General features: G+C 38.8%; 1 protein-coding gene across 6 annotated transcripts in view; it reads right to left on the reverse strand.

Annotated features, from left to right (window-relative positions):
- The window catches only part of MACROD2 (mono-ADP ribosylhydrolase 2), a 2,180,049-nt gene that overhangs the window by 175,852 nt on the left and 1,984,856 nt on the right, over window positions 1-19,341 (reverse strand). For all 6 annotated transcript variants that reach the window (XM_030915179.1, XM_030915177.1, XM_030915180.1 and 3 more), the window contains one exon: window positions 10,452-10,533. In XM_030915179.1, coding sequence (XP_030771039.1) covers window positions 10,452-10,533 — 82 coding nt within the window. The remainder of the gene's footprint in view (window positions 1-10,451; window positions 10,534-19,341) is intronic.

A 19,341-nucleotide genomic window follows, 5' to 3' on the forward strand; every position in this document is an offset into this window, starting at 1 on the left:
AGTATGGTTTTGAGTAAACTTTGGGTCTATTAAAATTAAGTTATGGAAGAAGTCATAATGATGTGAAAAATACGTTCATGATTTATGTTAAATGATATACAGCAAGTTATAAGACTAATTTCTCACTGTTTGCATTTTCCATTTCTAAAGATCAGAAGGATAATCAACAATTTGTAATTCATTTCCAGATTACAGGACAGAAAATAGTTTGCATTTTTTTCTTTTTGCTTATCTGTTTTTCACTATAAACCTGTCTTACTTTTGTGATAAGAAGTTTTACATATTTTTCAAAGATGATCAAAAAAGTTGAACTACTTACTTTTAAAATTGTAACAAGAAATAAACATGGATATTTAAAAATGTATGATGCTTGGTGTACATATCTATTGGATTTTCATTTATATTACTATTCCTTATGTTTGGAATTGGTACATTAGTATGTTTGCACATGACAAAACTGAAGCAGAAAAAGGTTAAACAACATGCACAAAGCCACACAGTGTTAAGGTGGCTGTGACAAGATTAGAGACCATTTCTTACAATAACAAACCTAGCACTTGCTCCCCTTTACCATATATGCTTTTGTCTCTGTTGACCTCATTGTTAGACAATTGCTACCTTTCTTAGAAATTCACCACCCCTCTCTTTAAGCTTCTATCTTCCAATCATTATTCTGACATAGCAACAGGAAAAAAGACCTTCGCAGCTCATGACACCATGTGCTTCATTGTTATTCTTGGAAAACTGATGACCAGAGAGGAGAAGAGAAGAGGAAGGAAAGAGGACATGTGGATATACCATATGATTGGAGGAACTCTAGCTTTTCAGGAGCTCTAGTCCTACTAATGCAAATGGATAATATGTGGCTTTTTTGAGCAGACAAGTAGCTTCAAACAATTGTCCATGTTTTCAGGATTGCTAAGGGAAGAAGCATTACACAGTGGAAAGGATTTGAGCTCAGACATACCCAACTATGTGACTCTGGCCAATTTACTGACTTTTCTTTAGCCTTTGTTCACTACTATCTCAATAAAAGAAGATGATGAATCCATGGCATGGGTGTTGTTGAAAGGGCAGTCTCTTAAGTCATAAACTGAGTTAATCCTTCTTAAATATGGAATCTATCCTATTTCACATTCAAGGACTTACTCTTAAGCCCAGTCGCATAATACATTAGCAAGAGTGTCAAAATTTCTCAGCTAGGGCTTCACAAATTGGATATAAGCATCGTACTTTACTTCACAATTTTTCCAATCTGAACTGCCATTCTCCCTCTATGTTGCTTACCCAACACCAGATGTGAACTACTCTACCCTTGTTCATTCCTTAAAGATCACTGGAAGTACCACATTCTTCATGAAAACTGTCCCAATCAATCTGGTCCTCACACACATTTGCCTCTGAATTCCTGGGTGCTATGACTGTATCAGTGTTATACTTGATTATTTGCTAATATTGTTTTCCAACTGTTCTACATGACATGTGCCCTTCAGGACTATTACAAGAATAATATCTTAAATGTAGCAGCCTCGGGAACATAGTAGGCATATAATAAATATGTGGCAACTGATAGGAAGAGAATGAATGATAATGGATGAGATAAACTTATAAAATCAGTGTAAAGGGAGGATGCAGAATACATAATGTGAGTACTTTCTCTTGTTTGCTTTTAAAGATCTAAGATTTTTAAAAGTGAAATTCAGGAAAAATTTTAAATACTGCCTGGGTAAAATTTTAAAGTATTGTGCCCATTTATCGGAGAATTAATTTTTAATTTTTGAGAATTTTAAATGTTAATTTTTTATTTTTATTTATTATTTATTTATTTATTCATTTTTGAGATGGAGTCTCATTCTGTCACCCAGACTGGAGTGCAATGGTGTGATCTTGGCTCACTGCAACCTCCACCTCTCGGGTTCAAGCAATTCTCCTGCCTCAGCATCCCAAGTAGCTGGGACTACAGACGCCCGCCACCACGCCTGGCCAATTTTTGTACTTTTAGTAGAGACTGGGTTTCACCATATTGTCAGGCTGGTCTCAAACTCCTGACCTTATGATCCGCCTACCTCGGCATCCCAAAGTGCTGGGATTACAGGCGTAAGCCACTGTGCCCGGCCAAGTTTTGAAAATTTTGATAAATACGTAAAAAGCAGTTCTATACCCTTGTCTGGCTGTGTTAACAATACTTAGAGTTTCTAGGAAAAACTGACTTTTTACCTGAAACTTTGGTTAAATATTCTCTCTGTCTTAATCTGTTTTGTGCTGCTACAGACTACCCTAGACTAGGTAATATATAATGAATAGAAATGTATTGGCTCACAATTTTGGAGACCGAGGAGCCAAATAGCAAAGTGCTGGCATCTGGTGAAGGTCTTTCTGCTAGATCATCACATGGTGGAAGACATCACAAAGTGGAAGGCAAAGGGCAAGAGGCTGAACTCACCATTTTATAATGACACCAGTCCCTCCCATGAGGCTAGAGCTGTCACGGCCTGTCACTCTGGAAGGTCTTACCTCTTAAAACTGTTACAATGGCAATTAAGTTTCAACATGAGTTTTGGAGGAGATACACATTCCAACCACAGCAGTTTCAGTCTAGGCTCATGGTACGTTTTTATTTACATTAATAAACACCTACGATATATTTAGAATTTTTCCAGATTCTGAAAGGGCAATGGAATATTAGGAATAGTATCTGTTCTCCACAAACGTATTTTTTCATTGATGAGACCAAGGTAAAAAGGTCAGACAATAATAATAATAATATAAAATAAAACTAAAGCTGCCTTGCAGGAGTGTGCATAATTTAGACAGAAATAAATGGCAGAAATTCATGACTGGGAAAATAAATGAAAGACATATTCATATCAATAACATTTATTACATGTTTGGAAGACTATAAGCAGGTCAAAATAAGTGAAATGTGGTTGAGAAGTTTCTTGATTTGTTTTGTTTAAAAATTATAGGCATGCCTTTAAGATACTAAAAATTATTATCAAAATATGAGTTTGGAATTTTCTTTATCGTGATTATGCAAAGCTAGACTTTTCTAGCGCTATCTATATCTAAGAAGGTAAAATGCATGTAACCTAAATGTGTTTACATACTCAAGTGAAGTGAATTAATAACATGTCTGCCAATATTTGAGAAATAAAATGTATGCACTTCCGCTAGACATTGAAATATGTTAAATATTCAAGAAGTTCCCAAGATGTAATTCTCAAACTTGACTTAGGGGTTTACTTTACCATCCATATGCTTTTATGTTATATATAATACAAAAAGAAAATCTGCATTTAAGACCAAGAAACATCTCCAGTAAAGTTTATAATTTATAAACTTATAATTCCTAGGGATTCAGTTTACCTAGTTCTAACTATGAAACACTTGTTATTCATGTTATATGTCTACTATTTTGCAAGCTCATTTTTAAGGCATTCAAACTTCTTGCAATTTTATAAGGTTTATTATTTTATGTTGTACCAGATAGATGCCCCAAATATTAGTAGGTCAAATAGTTCATTTTTGTTTTGTTTTGTTTTGAAATGGAATCTCCCTCTGTTGCCCAGGCTGGAGTGCAGTGGTGCGATCTCGGCTCACTGCAAGTTCTACCTCCCAGGTTCACACCATTCTCCTGCTTCAGCCTCCCGAGTAGCTGGGACTACAGGCACCCGCCACCACACCCGGCTAATTTTTTGTATCTTTAGTAGAGACAGGTTTCACCATGTTAGCCAGGCTGGTCTCGATCTCCTGACCTCGTGATCTGCCCGCCTCAGCCTCCCAAAGTGCTGGGATTACAGGCGTAAGCCACTGTGCCTGGCCCCAAATAGCTCATTATTTTACTATTTACATCAAGAACATTGGGAATGTTTTAGCCTTTTTTCTATTAATTTTTTAAACATAGTTTAAAAATTATTTTCATAGACATAAATGGAAATTTTCATCTTAAATACAATCTTCCTCTTATAAACAGGCGTCAGGTTTGGGATGAGCACATGCATATCCTGGAATTGATTTTCCTATCTTATTAGCTTTCCCAGCATTGCTATATATATATGTTAATCACATTTAAGTAAAGTTGACATGGGTATTGTGTATATGTTATATAAATTTCAAAGCTGGAAACAAAATTGACAAATGTAATTGTTTTTATGGTTAAAAAACTAAAGAGATTAGAGCTGGGCATAGTGGTTTACACCTATAATCCCAAAGACTTGGAAAACTGAGGCAGGAGAATTACTTGAGCCCAGGAGTTCAAGACAAGCCTGGGCAACATGGTGAGACCATGTTTCTAAAGAACAAACAAACAAACAAAATTAGCTGGGCATGTGGGGGTGTGCCTGTAGTCTCAGCCACCCAGGAAGTTGAAACAGGAAGATTCCTTGAGCCCCAGGAGTTCGAGGCTGCAGTGAGCTACGATCAGTACGATTGTGTTACTGCACTCCAGTCTAGATGACAGAGTACAACCCTGGCTCTGAAAAACAAATTTAAAAAAGATTACTTGGTAGGTTTTTCAGTCATAGGTGATTTCACTGTGACCAGTTACTATGTAAATAATGATAAGGGATTGAAGGTATTCAAAGTTAAAACACATTTTGTGAGCTCACAAGGTAAGTTTATCAACCAATGGTCTCCAAACTAATGATAAAAAAATGAAAAGTATTAGCCAAAGAAGCAATGAACCTTGCTTAAGGTATATAAAGAAAATAATAAGTGAATTTGTTCCTCATTGCTCTATATACTAGCCTTTAGTTCTACACTTCCATTAGATATATAAAACCTATGTAATGATCATATTTTCTGAGATTATTACTATAGATTCATGAGCAGTAATAGATAAATGATGCCAGGAGTGGGGTGGTGCCACAAGGACCTGGAGAGCAGGGGCTGGGTGGCAAGTGTATGTAGCTAACGAAGGTCAAAATATAGAAATCTGTGGGTACAGAGTGAATGGAGAGGGTACAAAACCAGAAGTCTGGACTAGGAGGGTCATAAATTCAGGAAGCCAGAGGTCAGGCTGAGGGTACATGTTCCAAATCCAGCTTGATAGTTACTTATGCGTTAAAGCATTAGCAGTCAAAACACTGTAACATAACCCTAATCCAAAGGCAAAGACTGCCGTGATGGCCTGAGTGGTAAGAGACAGTACTAGTAGACGGAGCCTCTCGACCTCTGCACTATTGCCATTTGATGCTGAATAATTATCTGTTGGAGAGTTGTGGAGAGTGTTATACTGTGCATTGTGGAATGCTTAGCAGCATCCCTGGCCTCTAATCACTAGAGGACAGTAACCTCTCCCCTCCTTCAGTTGTGAAAAACAAAAATGTCTCAGAATGTCCCCAGGAGGGCAAAATTGCTCCTAGTTGAGAATCAGTGCAGTAAACAAAGTTTGGTTTTCCCTAAAGGGAGGAGGGGAAGAGAGTTTACCATGATATGTCTCAAGCTTAAACAAGATTCTTTAATATCATTATAAACCGTATGTTATTTATTGTTATTATGAGGAAAGTTAACATCTTTCAGTTCTCTAGTAGGACTAAGACTCTAGTAAAAAAAATGACTTCCACATTCTAGATCGGGGACTGTCTTTTCTTTTTTTAATTTTTTACATCTAGTGAAAACTGCACACAATAAATTCTACACACTGAAAAAATACAAGCCTTTTCGTGTAAAGTACAAAGAGATTTCTAAGTTGAATCATACAAATATTATTTGCTGTAGGCCATGTAATGGTGCACTGTAAGTATAAATTATTTGCAACCAAAGTATATGATGATTCCATAAAGCTGCCACACTCTACTTTCAAATAATACTTCTGGAAGGAAAAAGTCAAATGTGCTTTACCTCACAGCCAGATATAAAACTGTTGAAAAAAATTTTTTTGCTGGTTTCTTTCCCCGGAGTTTCTTAATGCATTTCTACAATGGTCAATATTATGCGCTGGACTGTGCCCTGTGAATTTTTATGTTGAAGGCCTAACCCTCATATCTTAGAATATGACTATATTTGGAGATAGGACCTTTAAGAGCTAATTAAATTAAGGTAATTAGAGTAGGTCCTAATCCCATTTGTCTGGCATCCTTATACAAAGAGAAAGATACTGGCCGGGCACGGAGGCTCAAGCCTGTAATCCCAGCACTTTGGGAAGCCAAGACGGGCGGATCACAAGGTCAGGAGATCGAGACCATCCTGGCTAACACGGTGAAACCCCGTCTCTACTAAAAATACAAAAAACTAGCCGGGCAAGGTGGCGGGCACCTGTAGTCCCAGCTGGGAAGGCTGAGGCAGGAGAATGGCGTGAAACCGGGAGGCAGAGATTGCAGTGAGCTGAGATCCGGCCACTGCACTCCAGCCTGGGCGACAGAGCTAGACTCCGTCTCACAAAAAAAAAAAAAAAAAAAAAAAAAAACAAAACAAACAAACAAAAAAAACAAAGAGAAAGATACAGCACAAATGACTCAGAGGGAAGGTCATTTGAATACAGTGAGAAGACAGCCATCTACAAGCCAAGGAGCGAGGCCTCAGAAGAAATTAATCTTGCCTCCACTTGGCCTTGAACTTCTAGCCTTCAGAATAATCAGAAAATGTATTTCTGTAGTTTAAGTCACCCGCTCTGTGGTACTTTGTTTTTGGAGACCTGGCAAACTAATGTAAGCAATTTTCCATCTTCTCCTGTAGATGTGCTATAAAGGCCTTTGGGCTTCTCCTTCCCCACTTACCTGCTCATCTGCAGATAACAGCACCACAGTACTTCTATGATATGAATGGAATTCAATTTCAAGATGAATGATAAAAGTACTAATTTAACTCACATTAGAAAAGTTTCCATGAAGGTATTTATAGGTACTAGAAGAAAGAGAAGTGTGGCACCTCTGAAAAATGATGGGCACCAGATGAAATGGGACTTCCCCAATACTCCAAATACAGCCTGGAAGTTGATCTCAGCCTTCTCTAAAGATGCTCTGAGAAAACGAACCTATTATCACTTTGGCAATGACAGATGCCATTCTCAATTTTAAAATACAGCTCTGTTGCTTCCTAGCTGAATCCTTGTTTTTCATGCCTAAAACATAGGGTATCATAAATTTGTTTAATATGGTTGCTGCCTTGGCATCCATTATTTTTTCTTTTTTTCCTTTTGGTTTTAAAATCGCTACAATATTTATTTACCTATTTATTTATTTGTTTATTTATTTATTTATTTATTTATGTTTTTTATAGATGGGGTCTTGCTTTATCACCCAGGCTGGAGTTCAGCAGTACAGTCATAGCCAACTGTGCCTCAAACCCCTGAGCTCAAGTGATTCTCCCACCTCAGCCTCCTGAGTAGCTGGGACTACAGGCATGCGCCACCACTCCCAGCTAATTTGTATTTTTATTTTTTTTGTAGAGACAAGTTCTTACTATGTTGCCCAGGCTAGCCTCAAAGTCCTGGATTCAAGCAATCCTCCTTCTACAGGTATGAGTCACTGTGTGCCTGGCCAGCATCCATTGTTAGGCCTAACATAAGTTGTTTGAAACCCAGTTGTATCCTGTCACCTTTGGCCTACTAAAACTTCCCTCCCTGTGTGATTGTTTGTGATATGTTCCACTTGTTCCTCATCCAGCTGACCCCAAACCCAATACACTCCACAACTGCTGATCATGGTAAAAATCTAATAGTGTCAGAATCATCAAAGTAAGTTCCTGCTTCCTGAGTGTTTTCTTTAAACTAGCCAATCCACAACCCCCATGGGAAAACCTAAGGGGTGGTGCATACGGACCTAATAAAGACAGTCAGTCCCCAGGTGCTCTCTCTTGCTTCCCACTTGCTGGCTGGGCTCCCTGCCACCTCCAGGCTTCCTGTTGGTCTCCTGTGGGCATCCCTCACCTGTCTACCTGTGAGTAATAAATGCCTTCTGTTTTGGGCATTTTAGTTCTACTTCCTCACTGTGTCTCCCCTGACACACATATCCTAACTTTTCCCCCAACCCTTTTCAAAGCTCTCCTGGAGAGTGGCTATCCTGGCTTACGGCCATTCTCAAGAGAGAGAAACCATAAGACCAAATTAGAAAAAACCCTAACGATGGAACCACAGCACAGGGTTAATACAGTGCCTCCTTTCTTAGAGTGATCATGAAGATTAATGATTTACCCATGTAAAGAAAGGAACGCTGCGGCTGGCTAATCGAAAGCAATTAAAAAATGTTTGCATTATTAGTAACCATTATTATTATGTTATTTAATATATTAATTATGATTATTAACCATTAGTATATTTAAAGATCATATAGTTATGAATTAAACACAAGTTAAAATTAATGACAGGTAAAGTATATTATCTATATTAGTAGTCACATTCCATTATACATCACCCTTATTTCATGTTGCATGTTTAGAATTTTCAAATACCTAATGCTTCAACATTGCAGAAATACTCCACAATTTTTGAGAACTTTTACATTTAGTTTAAAATGTACTTACTATTTTAAATATGGACTGACAATAATTTCCTGAGCACTGTGTGTTTCAAAGCATTGATGTGAGATTGAGGATGATTTTATTATTTCACTTGCTCATGTACTGCAATGCATTTTAAAATTTATTTAAAGTAGCAATTTTTCAAACAATAATTTGTTTGCATAATTATTAATATATTACACTCCTAAAACTGTCTCATTTCTTTTAAATTTGCCGTGTGCTTTTTGACTCTGCATCATTGGAAATACCTGCTGATAGAAACTCTATCAATAGATCATAATTATGCAATTATTTTTTATCTTATGTTAGTATAGCTTCCTGCAGACATTTTTTAGAAGACATGAGAATGAATATGATGTCATTATTTCCGAACATCTCAAGGAGTCTAAAATTTACAACATCTTATCAATTATGATGTAATACTGACAAGACATGAGAATATTTGCTTCATACATCATAGGAAGTCACATTTAAAACTATAATTAACATTTACTTTTAATAATACTTAAAAATACAGGCACCAATCAGCTCAACATTGTTATAAAGCAAATCAAAAGGAAAAATGGAACAAGGACATTGAAACAAAAAAAGTCATCAGATTACAGCAAGAAAAATTTATTTAATTCAACTCGTCTCAACAACTACTTATTAAATAGCTGTTAAGTGCGTCCACTCTGAAGAACACTGAGATGCTTGAAGAAAATGAAGAAAGGAGAAAGAAGGAGAAGGGGGAGGAGGAGGAAGAGAAAGAAGAGGAGGAGAAAAAAGATTATAACCACAGTCCAGTTCTTTATCACATGGGAATCTGAGGAATTTATATTATGTTTCAGTTCGAGAAATACTTTAGTTAAAATCTTAAATTAAATGCACTTAGCAGATTCACCTTTCAATTATAAAATTAGGGAGAAGAACTTCAAATTGCTTAGAAGAACTTAGTCCACTTGGGGCATTAGCAGAGAGCTGACCATCTCTATTGGTTTTTTGGTTTTCTACAGCTGTTCTGGATAGAACGCATCCTACTCTGATCTACAGGCAAGGCATCCTGTTTACTGTTTGGCTCTGATAGACGGCTTAAGAGGATGAATGTGCATCAGCACTCTTTATTCACTCCTTTCCACCTGCCAGAATCACCTGTGATATGACAAATTACTTCAGATGGAGATGGAAACCTCAAAAGAAAGCTCACTGAAAGGCAAGTACCAACAATGCTCACTGTAGCTTGAAATCTCCTGGAAGCGATTCTTGCCATGGCTAAGGAAAGCACTTTGGACACCGTGACTTTAATGGCACCATAAAAATAACAAGGCATTAAACAAGCCTCAGCCTTAATAGGCTAGAAGAGGAAGAGTGGAGGAAAATATTCAAATTACCCAAATCCAACTAATGGCACATTCAATCGATGTAAATACATTACTCAAGGTTCTCTAATAACCCCGAGGTTTATCCTATTTTCTAAAAAGAAGTGTGAATGACCGCTATTCTCAGACTGCCCTCGAAGTGCTGCTATAGGCATTGAAATTTGGAGTGAGAAACTGGGGAAGGAATAGGGATGGAATGCAGGAACAGTTTGAATTCTGACTATGAATATAAATGGGCTTACAATTTCCAACAATGGTATTTAACAGGGTAGATGCAGGCATGGGGCCTGGCAAACTTACAAGTTGGAGAAGGAATCACAGATCATGCATGCAATTTAGGGCCAGGGGAAGCATCTTTAGAAATCATTTATTAATAATTAGCCCCTCAGTTTTGATGTGAAGCACCGAGACCCAAGAGATGAACTGACTTCCCCAAGACAACACAGTAACCTCTGGGGGTAAGAGTTCCATAGCCTAGATTTTCTGTCACCTTGTTCAGTTCTTAGAAACTATGATACAAGTTGGCAGGGGTGACAGTGTGTAATAGTCCTGAAGGTGAAAAACAATAGGAATAGAAGTGATGGCTCACTTCTTCAATCCTCAATTCGAAAGGAAACAAGAAGTAGCTTTACTCACCTACAGAGAAAAACTCACTCATTTTCTTTTTGTAGATTTTGAAGTCAACGTCTAAGAAGACACAGAAAATGATCCGATCCACCTAGAGGCAAAAGATAAACACTCAAAGTGAAAACAAAAAATGGCAACTGTCCTCCCAGAAAGAAGTCTTAGAACAAAAACAAATGGAAAGGCCTCATACAGATTTTTGGTTCTATACTGCCATCTACATCATAGCATTGAGTGAAGTTCAAGGATGTGTATAAGGATGTATGTGACTGTGTGTGTGTGTGTGTGTGTGTGTGTGTGTTTGTGTGTGTACTCTGTATATAAATAAACCTATGGGCTCTTTGGTGGAAAGATGCTATATAAATCAAATAAGAAATAATAAATGACAATAAGCCACTTTGCAGCAAGCTATAAATAAGATCTGAGATTCTGACAGGATACCTAGAGTTTATGTCCTATAAAACAGCCACACGAGAGGTATACAGCAGAATGACAATAAAGTATGTCAGTAAACAAAGAGCTCTTTGTCCTACTCTTCCTAGACAAATATATTTATCAAACCTGTTAGTATTTGAACAAGGCCTAAAAAGCTTCCATGCAGCTTAATTGGCATGAAGCCACTTGCTTTTAGTTTAACACACTTGGAAATGCAACAGAAATAAAAAGTAACTAGCTGACAATGACACAAGGTCAACATAACATTTAATTTTGTATAAGTAAATGCCACCTCAAAAGTAAAATATGTGCATAGTCCCTTTTTTGTTTTGAGAGAACTTCTGTGTGTAAAGAGTTTCTTGGAAACATTCACAGAGCAATATAGTAAACGGACAAGAGACATGGAATATACATAATAGTTCACATATATCTGATTAAATCAGTGACTTAATTTTGTGTCCTGGAAATAAATACCCCTTTAGTTATTTTGTTTTAACAACATAAAAAAAATTGAAAATCACTCACTGGCAAGTTGCATAAAACATCAAATGAGGTGTTTCTCATGGCAGTAGGAAATGGAAGTGGGTGTGCACGTGGCAGGACAAGAAAGAACCCCAGTGGAAGTCACCCACCTAACCTCCCTGCTCTCCCAGCCTATGTGATACAGATCTCACTAGTAAGACAGTTCCCAGTAGAAAAGGTGATCGTAATTATTCTCACTTCTGTATCTGCGATTGTTGACTATTTTTCCCCAGGCTTTACATGATCAGAATATTTCTAAAGTCAACCAATCGATCAAAAATCAAAACAAGAAAATTTGACTTAATGCAGATCCGAGAAGACCAGGCTGAACAGTGTCGTTCCTACACATTGCCTTCATACTTTAAATCATTTAATATAAATTATGAAATTTGTGTAACACTCACGTTTCTTGTGTGAGTGTGTATAAATATATGTGAGTGTGTATGAGTGTGTGTGTTTGTGTGTGGGGGGGTTAATGGTAATGTTATTCTCTGCTAAGTGTACTTTTGTTTGTTTGTTTGAGATGGAGTCTTGCTCTGTCACCCAGGTTGGAGTGCAGTGGCGCGATCTCAGCTCACTGCCACTTCCGCCTCCCGGATTCAGGTGATTCTCTTGCCTCAGTCTCCCGAGTAGCTGGGACTACAGGTGTGTGCCACCACACTCAGCTAATTTTTTGTATTTTTAGTAGAGACAGAGTTTCACCGTGTTAGCCAGGATGGTCTCGATCTCCTGACCTCGTGATCTGCCTGCCTCGGCCATGCAGACCATATACAGATATTTCAAATATTAGAGGGAACTATAATCTGCCTTTTAGCATATTAGGCTCTGTTACCATGGAAATGATTTAGGTCCAAAACTCAGCAGCCTAATTTATTTTCCCAGGAAAAAAAAAGGGGGGAGGGGAGGGACGGTGACAGTGAAACACTTTTAGTTTAAATTAATTGAGTGGCCCAATTCCCTGCCTTTACCCTTAGGCATAGCACGGAAAATGTCTTGGAAGCAAGGCGAATCCAAGAATTAGCCTTATTCACTAAGTACTTATTATGTATGTATATGTGTATGTATTTATATAAGTGTGCACAAACATACTCTCTGGGGTTATTGTTGAACAAGAGCTCATTTAGTTGACAAGCTCTGTGTTTATGAACACACCATGCATACTATCAGTGCTTGTGGCAGACTGTGTCTTCCAAGATGGCATGCAATGCGCTTTCCACCCCACAGCTCTTCTTACAGTGTAATAATGATACTCCCTTCATTGGGAAATGGAATCTACAGTTATTCCTTGAGCAACACAGCTTTGAGCTGCACAGGTCTACTTATATGTGGATTTTTTTCAGTAAAAGTTAAGCAGAGCATGCCTGCCTCTTCTGCTTCCTCTTCCACTTCCTCCACCTCTACCACCCCTGAGAAAGTATACCTACCCCCCTTCCTCCTCCTCCTCAGCCCACTCAATGTGAAGACAATAAGGATGAAGACCTTTATGATGATCCACTTCCATCTCATGAACAGTAAATATATTTTCTCTTCCTTATGGTTTTCTTAGTAACATTTTCTTTCTCTAGCTTACTTTATTGTAAGAATACAGCATATAATACATGTAACATACCAAATATGTGTTAATCAATCTTCTATGTTATCTGTAAGGCTTCTAGTCAATAGTAGGCTATTAGCAGTTAAGTACCTGGGGAGTCAAAAGTTATACATGGATTTTTGACTGCATTGGGGATAGTCACCACTTACCCTCACATTGTTCAAGGGTCAACTGTTCTACCTCTTGAATCTGAGAGGCCTATGACTATGGTAGAAATGATCCTATATAACTTTGCAATCCATGTGATAAAAGGTGATACAGTTTATGCCTGGTCTTCTTGGGAGGCTCACTCTTGTACCCAACAACCATGCCATGAGGAAGCAGAAACACTATATGGATCCAACTATCCTCACTGAAAGTAGGTAGACTAGATTATTTCAACTCCAGGCCTTTGAGCCATCCCGGCTAATGTCACATTAGCAGAGATAGGTCATTCCTGCTAAACGCTGATTTCAAATTCATGAGCTAACCATTAAAATACATAACTAGAAATCTGATATTCTTTTAGCTTCTCCCTGTAACTGCTTTTTCAGAGTTTCTTGTTTTTCCAGCTATGTAGTACTTGACTCCTATTGAAAAGCCCAGACTGAATACATAAAAAAGGAGTCACAGTGGGATGAGGAGAAAGTCTAATTGTTACATGGCTGAGAGATTGGAAATCTGACTTGCGCAAAGGAAAAAGGGCCCAGATGCCCCATACTAGCCCCAGATAAATCTCATGAGAACCTACAAGAATGCCTTGCTATTGAGGTCCAGGAGCATGATTTCATTTTTTTTTTCTTTTTTCTTTTTTTTTGAGATAGAGTCTATGTCACCCAGGCTGAAGTGCAGTGGCGTGACCTCGGCTCAATGCAAGCTCTGCCTCCTGGGTTCACGTCATTGTCCTGCTTCAGCCTCCTGAGTAGCTGGGACTACAGGTACCTACCACCACACTCTGCTAATGTTTTTGATTTTTAGTAGAGACAGGTTTCACTGTGTTAGCCAGGATGGTCTCGATCTCCTGACCTTGTGATCCACCCACCTTGGCCTCCCAAGGTGCTGGGATTACAGGCGTGAGCCACCGTGCCCAGCCTCATGGTTTCATTTTTTAAAATGTTAGGCAGTAAAATAATTGTGTGAAATAGTGCTTCTTGAGAGATTGTGTTCGTTCATTTATTCATCAGATATTAAGTGATCATTTCCAATTTGTTGCTCCTAGCCTATATGCCATTTACTTATAGAAAACATGAGTCCAGAAATCAAGTGATTTTTTTTCCCCAAGGCCGAAGCAATCAATTAAGGCAAAAACTCAGGTGTCTTCATTTTTAGGATTTATTTTTAAATTTTTAAATACATTAGAGATGGAGTCTTGCTATGTTGCCAGGATGGACTCAAATTTCTAAGCTTAAGCAAACCTCCTGACTGGCTTGGACTATAGGAAGATAGTGTATGAATCTCACATCCAGAGTTTGTTTGTTTCTTCTGTGATATCACCTAGAGAGACACACACAGAATTGAGTTTCTAGGCCGGTCACTAGCTCTGTTACATCAGACAAGCCATTATCTTTCCTCACCCTAGTTTTTACATCTTTCTAAAGAAAAGATGGAATTATCTCATCTCTAAAGTTTTGTTTTTTTTTTTTTTTTTTTTTTTTTTTTTTCTCTGTGTGCCTCTGTTACAGTCTATGTCAAAAGTTAGTTAAGCTTAAGTTATATTTCTCTGAATGGCTCTGGATTAGGGCCGGCCACAGAGAAATGTCCTTAAGATTCACAGGGCGGAAGTGCAGTCAGAGACTTTATGTGAGGAAGGTGGTACAGGGCTTGGGCAGGTCACGCACGCCGTTGCTTATCACATGGGTGTGGAGTAGCAGCTGACCCCACAGCTTCTCCAGTTCTTGATGGTTCTTCTGCCACACGTTCTTGGAGCCGGGCTGGGCACACATGAAGTTCTGCAGCGAGAGCACTGGCTCCTTCGGCAGGACATCGCAGCTTTGAGGTTCCAATCAGTGAGAGACAGATACACGGGCCTGTGCATCTCTGCGGATTCCAGTTTTCCCTTGTGACTTTCATTTGTCTTTGTTCTCTCCTGCTTTGCATGCAGCTTTCCTATTGACAACTTCCTGTTTATCATCTGCCCTGCTGACATACTTCTGGCCCTGTTCGGATGGAGAGGCAAGGGACTTGCATAGACATCTTCACCAGCTCCATTCCATGGGCCCCGGTTAGAAGCTTTTCTATTCAGTCAATCATCCCCTTGTGGAATGTTGCTTTCCCGGTTTCTCCCACAACTGTACAAGATCTAATCCTGGCAATAAATCCGTTACCCCATATCATTCAAGGATTCTGCTTCTCTGACTTAACTCCAACTGATGTAATCTTCAATATCATTTCAGTGAATATTATGTAGAGAAGAGCAATGAAGTACAAAGAATAACAATGTTCTTTGTTAGAGGTGTGCAACCTGTCAAGGCTTCTCAAATTCCAATTACTTCTTTTTCAATGGACTTTTGTTGGTCCTGGCCCATCTTCTTGGTTAACTACCTAAAGTTTCCATCCCCTCTTGTAATTAAAGCAACTTTGTATATTTAAAATAACTTACTTTTTTTTTTTTTTTTTTTTTTTTTTTTTTTTTTTTTTTGAGATGTAGTCTCTGTTGCCTAAGCTGGATTGCAGTGGCACAATCTCAGCTCACTGCAACCTCCACTTCCCGGGTTCAACTGATTCTCCTGCCTCAGCCTCCTGAGTAGCTAGGGTTACAGGCACACACCACCACACCTGGCTAATTTTTGTATTTTTAGTAGAGACAGGGTTTCACTATGTTGATCAGGCTGGTCTTGAACTCCTGACCTCGTGATCTGCTTGCCTCGGCCTCCCAAAGTGCTAGGATTACAGGCCTGAGCCACCATGCCCGGCCAATAACTTACTCTTTTATGAACACGTTGTCAATAAACTCAGATGATTCCCTAGTCTAAAATGTAATCGAAAATAATGCAAAAAACAACATTAATTTTTTTTAGAACAACTTGACAGTTCACTTTGTGTCTTAAACTGGAACCTCATGAAGAATCAGGTGGAACTCATCTTTGCATCACCAGTGCATAGTATAGGATCTGACACATAATAGGAGCGCTGTAAATATCTGCAGAGTATATGTTAGACAAACAGATTTGACTTAAATGTAGGTATGTGGCAGATAGTTTTAAGGGTTACTTAGTTCTAAAACCAAAAAAATAAGATATTTCGGAGGATGTTCCTTTAAGTTTGCCAGAAGAGCCGAGAACAGAAATATAGAGAAACCTGGATGGTTTTGCAGAGCACTATCCAAAAAAGACAAAGTAAAGCACTATATAAAGGGCATGAGGCATTATTGTCACCAACTGTCATCTTATCCAATGATACTACGTTGACTACAATGGCTCTTCAGCCCAGTTTTCATATGGATGTTTTCATATAGAGTGCTTAATAGTTTCACAGTAGCAACAATGATGCCCTCTAAACTAGGATGTGTTAAAAACTAACAGCTTTTTAAAATGAAAAGACAATATCAAGTATTGGCAAAGATATAGACAGACTGGAATTTTCATAGACTGCTTTTGAGAATTAAAATTGGAAACCTCTCTGGAAAATTATTTGGCAGTACATACTAAATTAGCTGAATATACACGTCTTATAACCTAGCAATTTTACTCCTACATAGATACCTAGTAGAACCTACAAATATATTCACCAAAAGACACACACCAGAATGTTCATAGAAGCACTATTTGCAATATCTCCAAATTGGAAGCTACTTAAATGTCCATAAGTGATAGAATGGATAAATAAATTATGATCTACTCATATAATGGAATATTAAAAACCAATGAGAACAAAAAATTTATAACTATGCAAAATAATATAGGCAAATCTCACAAGCATAATGTTGTATAACAGAACCCAGGAAAACAAAGAGGACACACTGGATGATTCCATTTTTATCAAGTTCAAAAACCTTATAGAAATAGGCAAAATCATCGATGGAGTTAGAAGATAATGTAACAATTACCCTGGCGTGGAGGGTTGGTGCAAAGAGACCTAGGGAAATGCCTGGGATCCTGGTTTTTTGATCTGGATGCTGGCCCCCGGGATGTGTTCAGTGTGTGAAAATTCATCAAGCTATGCACTCAGGAACTGTGTTCTTTTCTCTATGTTATACTTCAATAAGAATTTTTTTAAAGGTTGAAAGTCCTATGTTAAAGCTGTCTTGGTCAACAATCAAAAATCTATTTTTGTTGACTTCAGGGTCGGAAAAAGTCCTTTACAAGCTGACCTCCTAAAGGTAATCTCTCTATGTATTTTCACTGAAGCCAACTGTAGCTCACCCATTGAGGCATAAAGGAGTAAAGATGTATGTCTTTCACCAAGATATCTATTAATCCACAGTTGGGGGTTTCCTACCCCATAAATGTGATGACATATGTTCCATTAATCTTTTCCAGCATCATATCCACTGCCCCTGAAGAGGGTGACACAGCGATGCAGGTTTGGAGTATCTGCAGCCAACCTCCATTTTTCGCAGCTACCAGTCATAGGGCAGCTGACACAGCCAAGATTATCCTGTGTTCAGTGATACGGGGAGAATGAATGGATTCTGATGAATGTAATTTGCTTCCCCAACAACCAACATTTAGAGATCTGGTGTGATGCAAATGCTACTTTAACTGAGGACTGATGGAGGGCTATCCTGGGTAAATATAGCCTGAGGGACAGCTGGGCTGAAGTACCAGCCTTCATGAAAGAGAAATCAACAGTCTCACCAGTGCAGAGTTGGATATGGGATGATTTCATAAATTAGTGGCTGCTGCTAATAAGTGAATTAAATGTCAAGGCTTAAGTATCAAATTTGTAGAAAGACAGGTTTTGAGAGGGTGGAGGACCAGGATAAGTGAAGTTTCCTCAGTATTGAGAGTAACTCAAGGATACACAGAGCAGCAAAGGGAAGCAGTCACTATGGATTAATTAAGAACAGGAAGTTGGGGTGTCTAGGTCCTAGTCCCTCCTCTCTCACCAAGTGAAGCAAAAGAGAGCAATCTGCTCTTTTCCCAGCATGTCAGTTTTCTGCTGCTACATGACAAATCGCCGCAGATTTAATGGCTTAAAACAACAACCCTTTATTATCTCAGTTTCACAGTTGGCTGAAAGTCCAGGTCCAACCTAGTTGGGTCCTCTGCTTTGAGTCTCAAAAGCTGCAATCAAAGTGTTAGTTGCACTGCAGTCCTCACCTCAGGCAGTCCTCACCTCAGGCTTGGAATCTTCTTCCAAGCGCATTCGAGCTTTTGGCAGAATTTGATCCCTTGCAGTTGCAGGACTGAGGTCGCCATTTTCTTGCTAGGTGTTGACCAGGGATGGCTTTTATCTTCTAGAGGCCACCTGCATTTCCTTGCCATATGGTCCCCAAAGTAGTTCAGGACATGAGCGCTCTCTTTCTTCCAGGCCAGCAAGAGTGTGCCTCTATCACTTTCTCCACCTCCCACCTCTACGTTCCTTCTAAGAGCTCACCTAATTAGGTCAAGTCCTCCTGTTTGTAATTAGCCAGACTGATTCAATACCTTTATTCCCTCTGTGGAAATCTCTTTTCCTAATCAACAGAGTGACTATCCCATCATATTTAAAGGTTCTACACACCCTGAAGGTGGGAAAACTGAACAAGGTGTGCACACCTAGGGGTGGTCATATTGGCACCTTGGAGGCTGCTTTGAACTTCAGCCTCCCACACCCAGTTCCCTCCACGTAACCAGCTGCCTGTGTCCCTACTTGATTTTACCATTTACCAGTGACCTTGAACAAGTTACTTAGTTTTGTAAGCCTCAGTCTGCTCCTCTCTAAAATGGAGACATTAACCTGTAGGGGTTAGTGCCTTAAAACACACCTACTAATTAGCTCACAGTTCTGTAAGTCTAAAGTCTGACATTGCATGACTGGGTTCCATCTATTCAGGGTGTTGCAGGCTAAAACCAAGGTGTCAACTGAATTGAGCTCTTGTCTGGAGGCTCAGGAGAGAAATCCACTTCTAAGCTCCTTTTTGTTGGTGGTATAATTCAGTTCCTTGCTGTTGCAGGATGGGGGTCTTCATTTCCTTTCTGGTTGACAGCTGGAGGTCACTCTCAGCTCCTAGAGGCCTCCTGAATTCGTTGCCATGTTTCTGCCTCCATCCTCAAGCCAGCAAAGGCATGTCAACTCCTTCTCAATGTTGAGTCTCTGACTTCCTCCATATTTGCTCCAAATTTAAAGAACTCATGTGATGAAGTTAGGCCCACCTGGATAATCTCCCTATTTTAAGATTTGAGACCTTAGTTAGGTCTTCAAAATCCCTTAGCAGTATTATGGTTTGGG

This window comes from Rhinopithecus roxellana, chromosome 13, assembly GCF_007565055.1.
Source record: "Rhinopithecus roxellana isolate Shanxi Qingling chromosome 13, ASM756505v1, whole genome shotgun sequence".
In the NCBI taxonomy this organism is placed as follows: Eukaryota; Metazoa; Chordata; class Mammalia; order Primates; family Cercopithecidae; genus Rhinopithecus; species Rhinopithecus roxellana.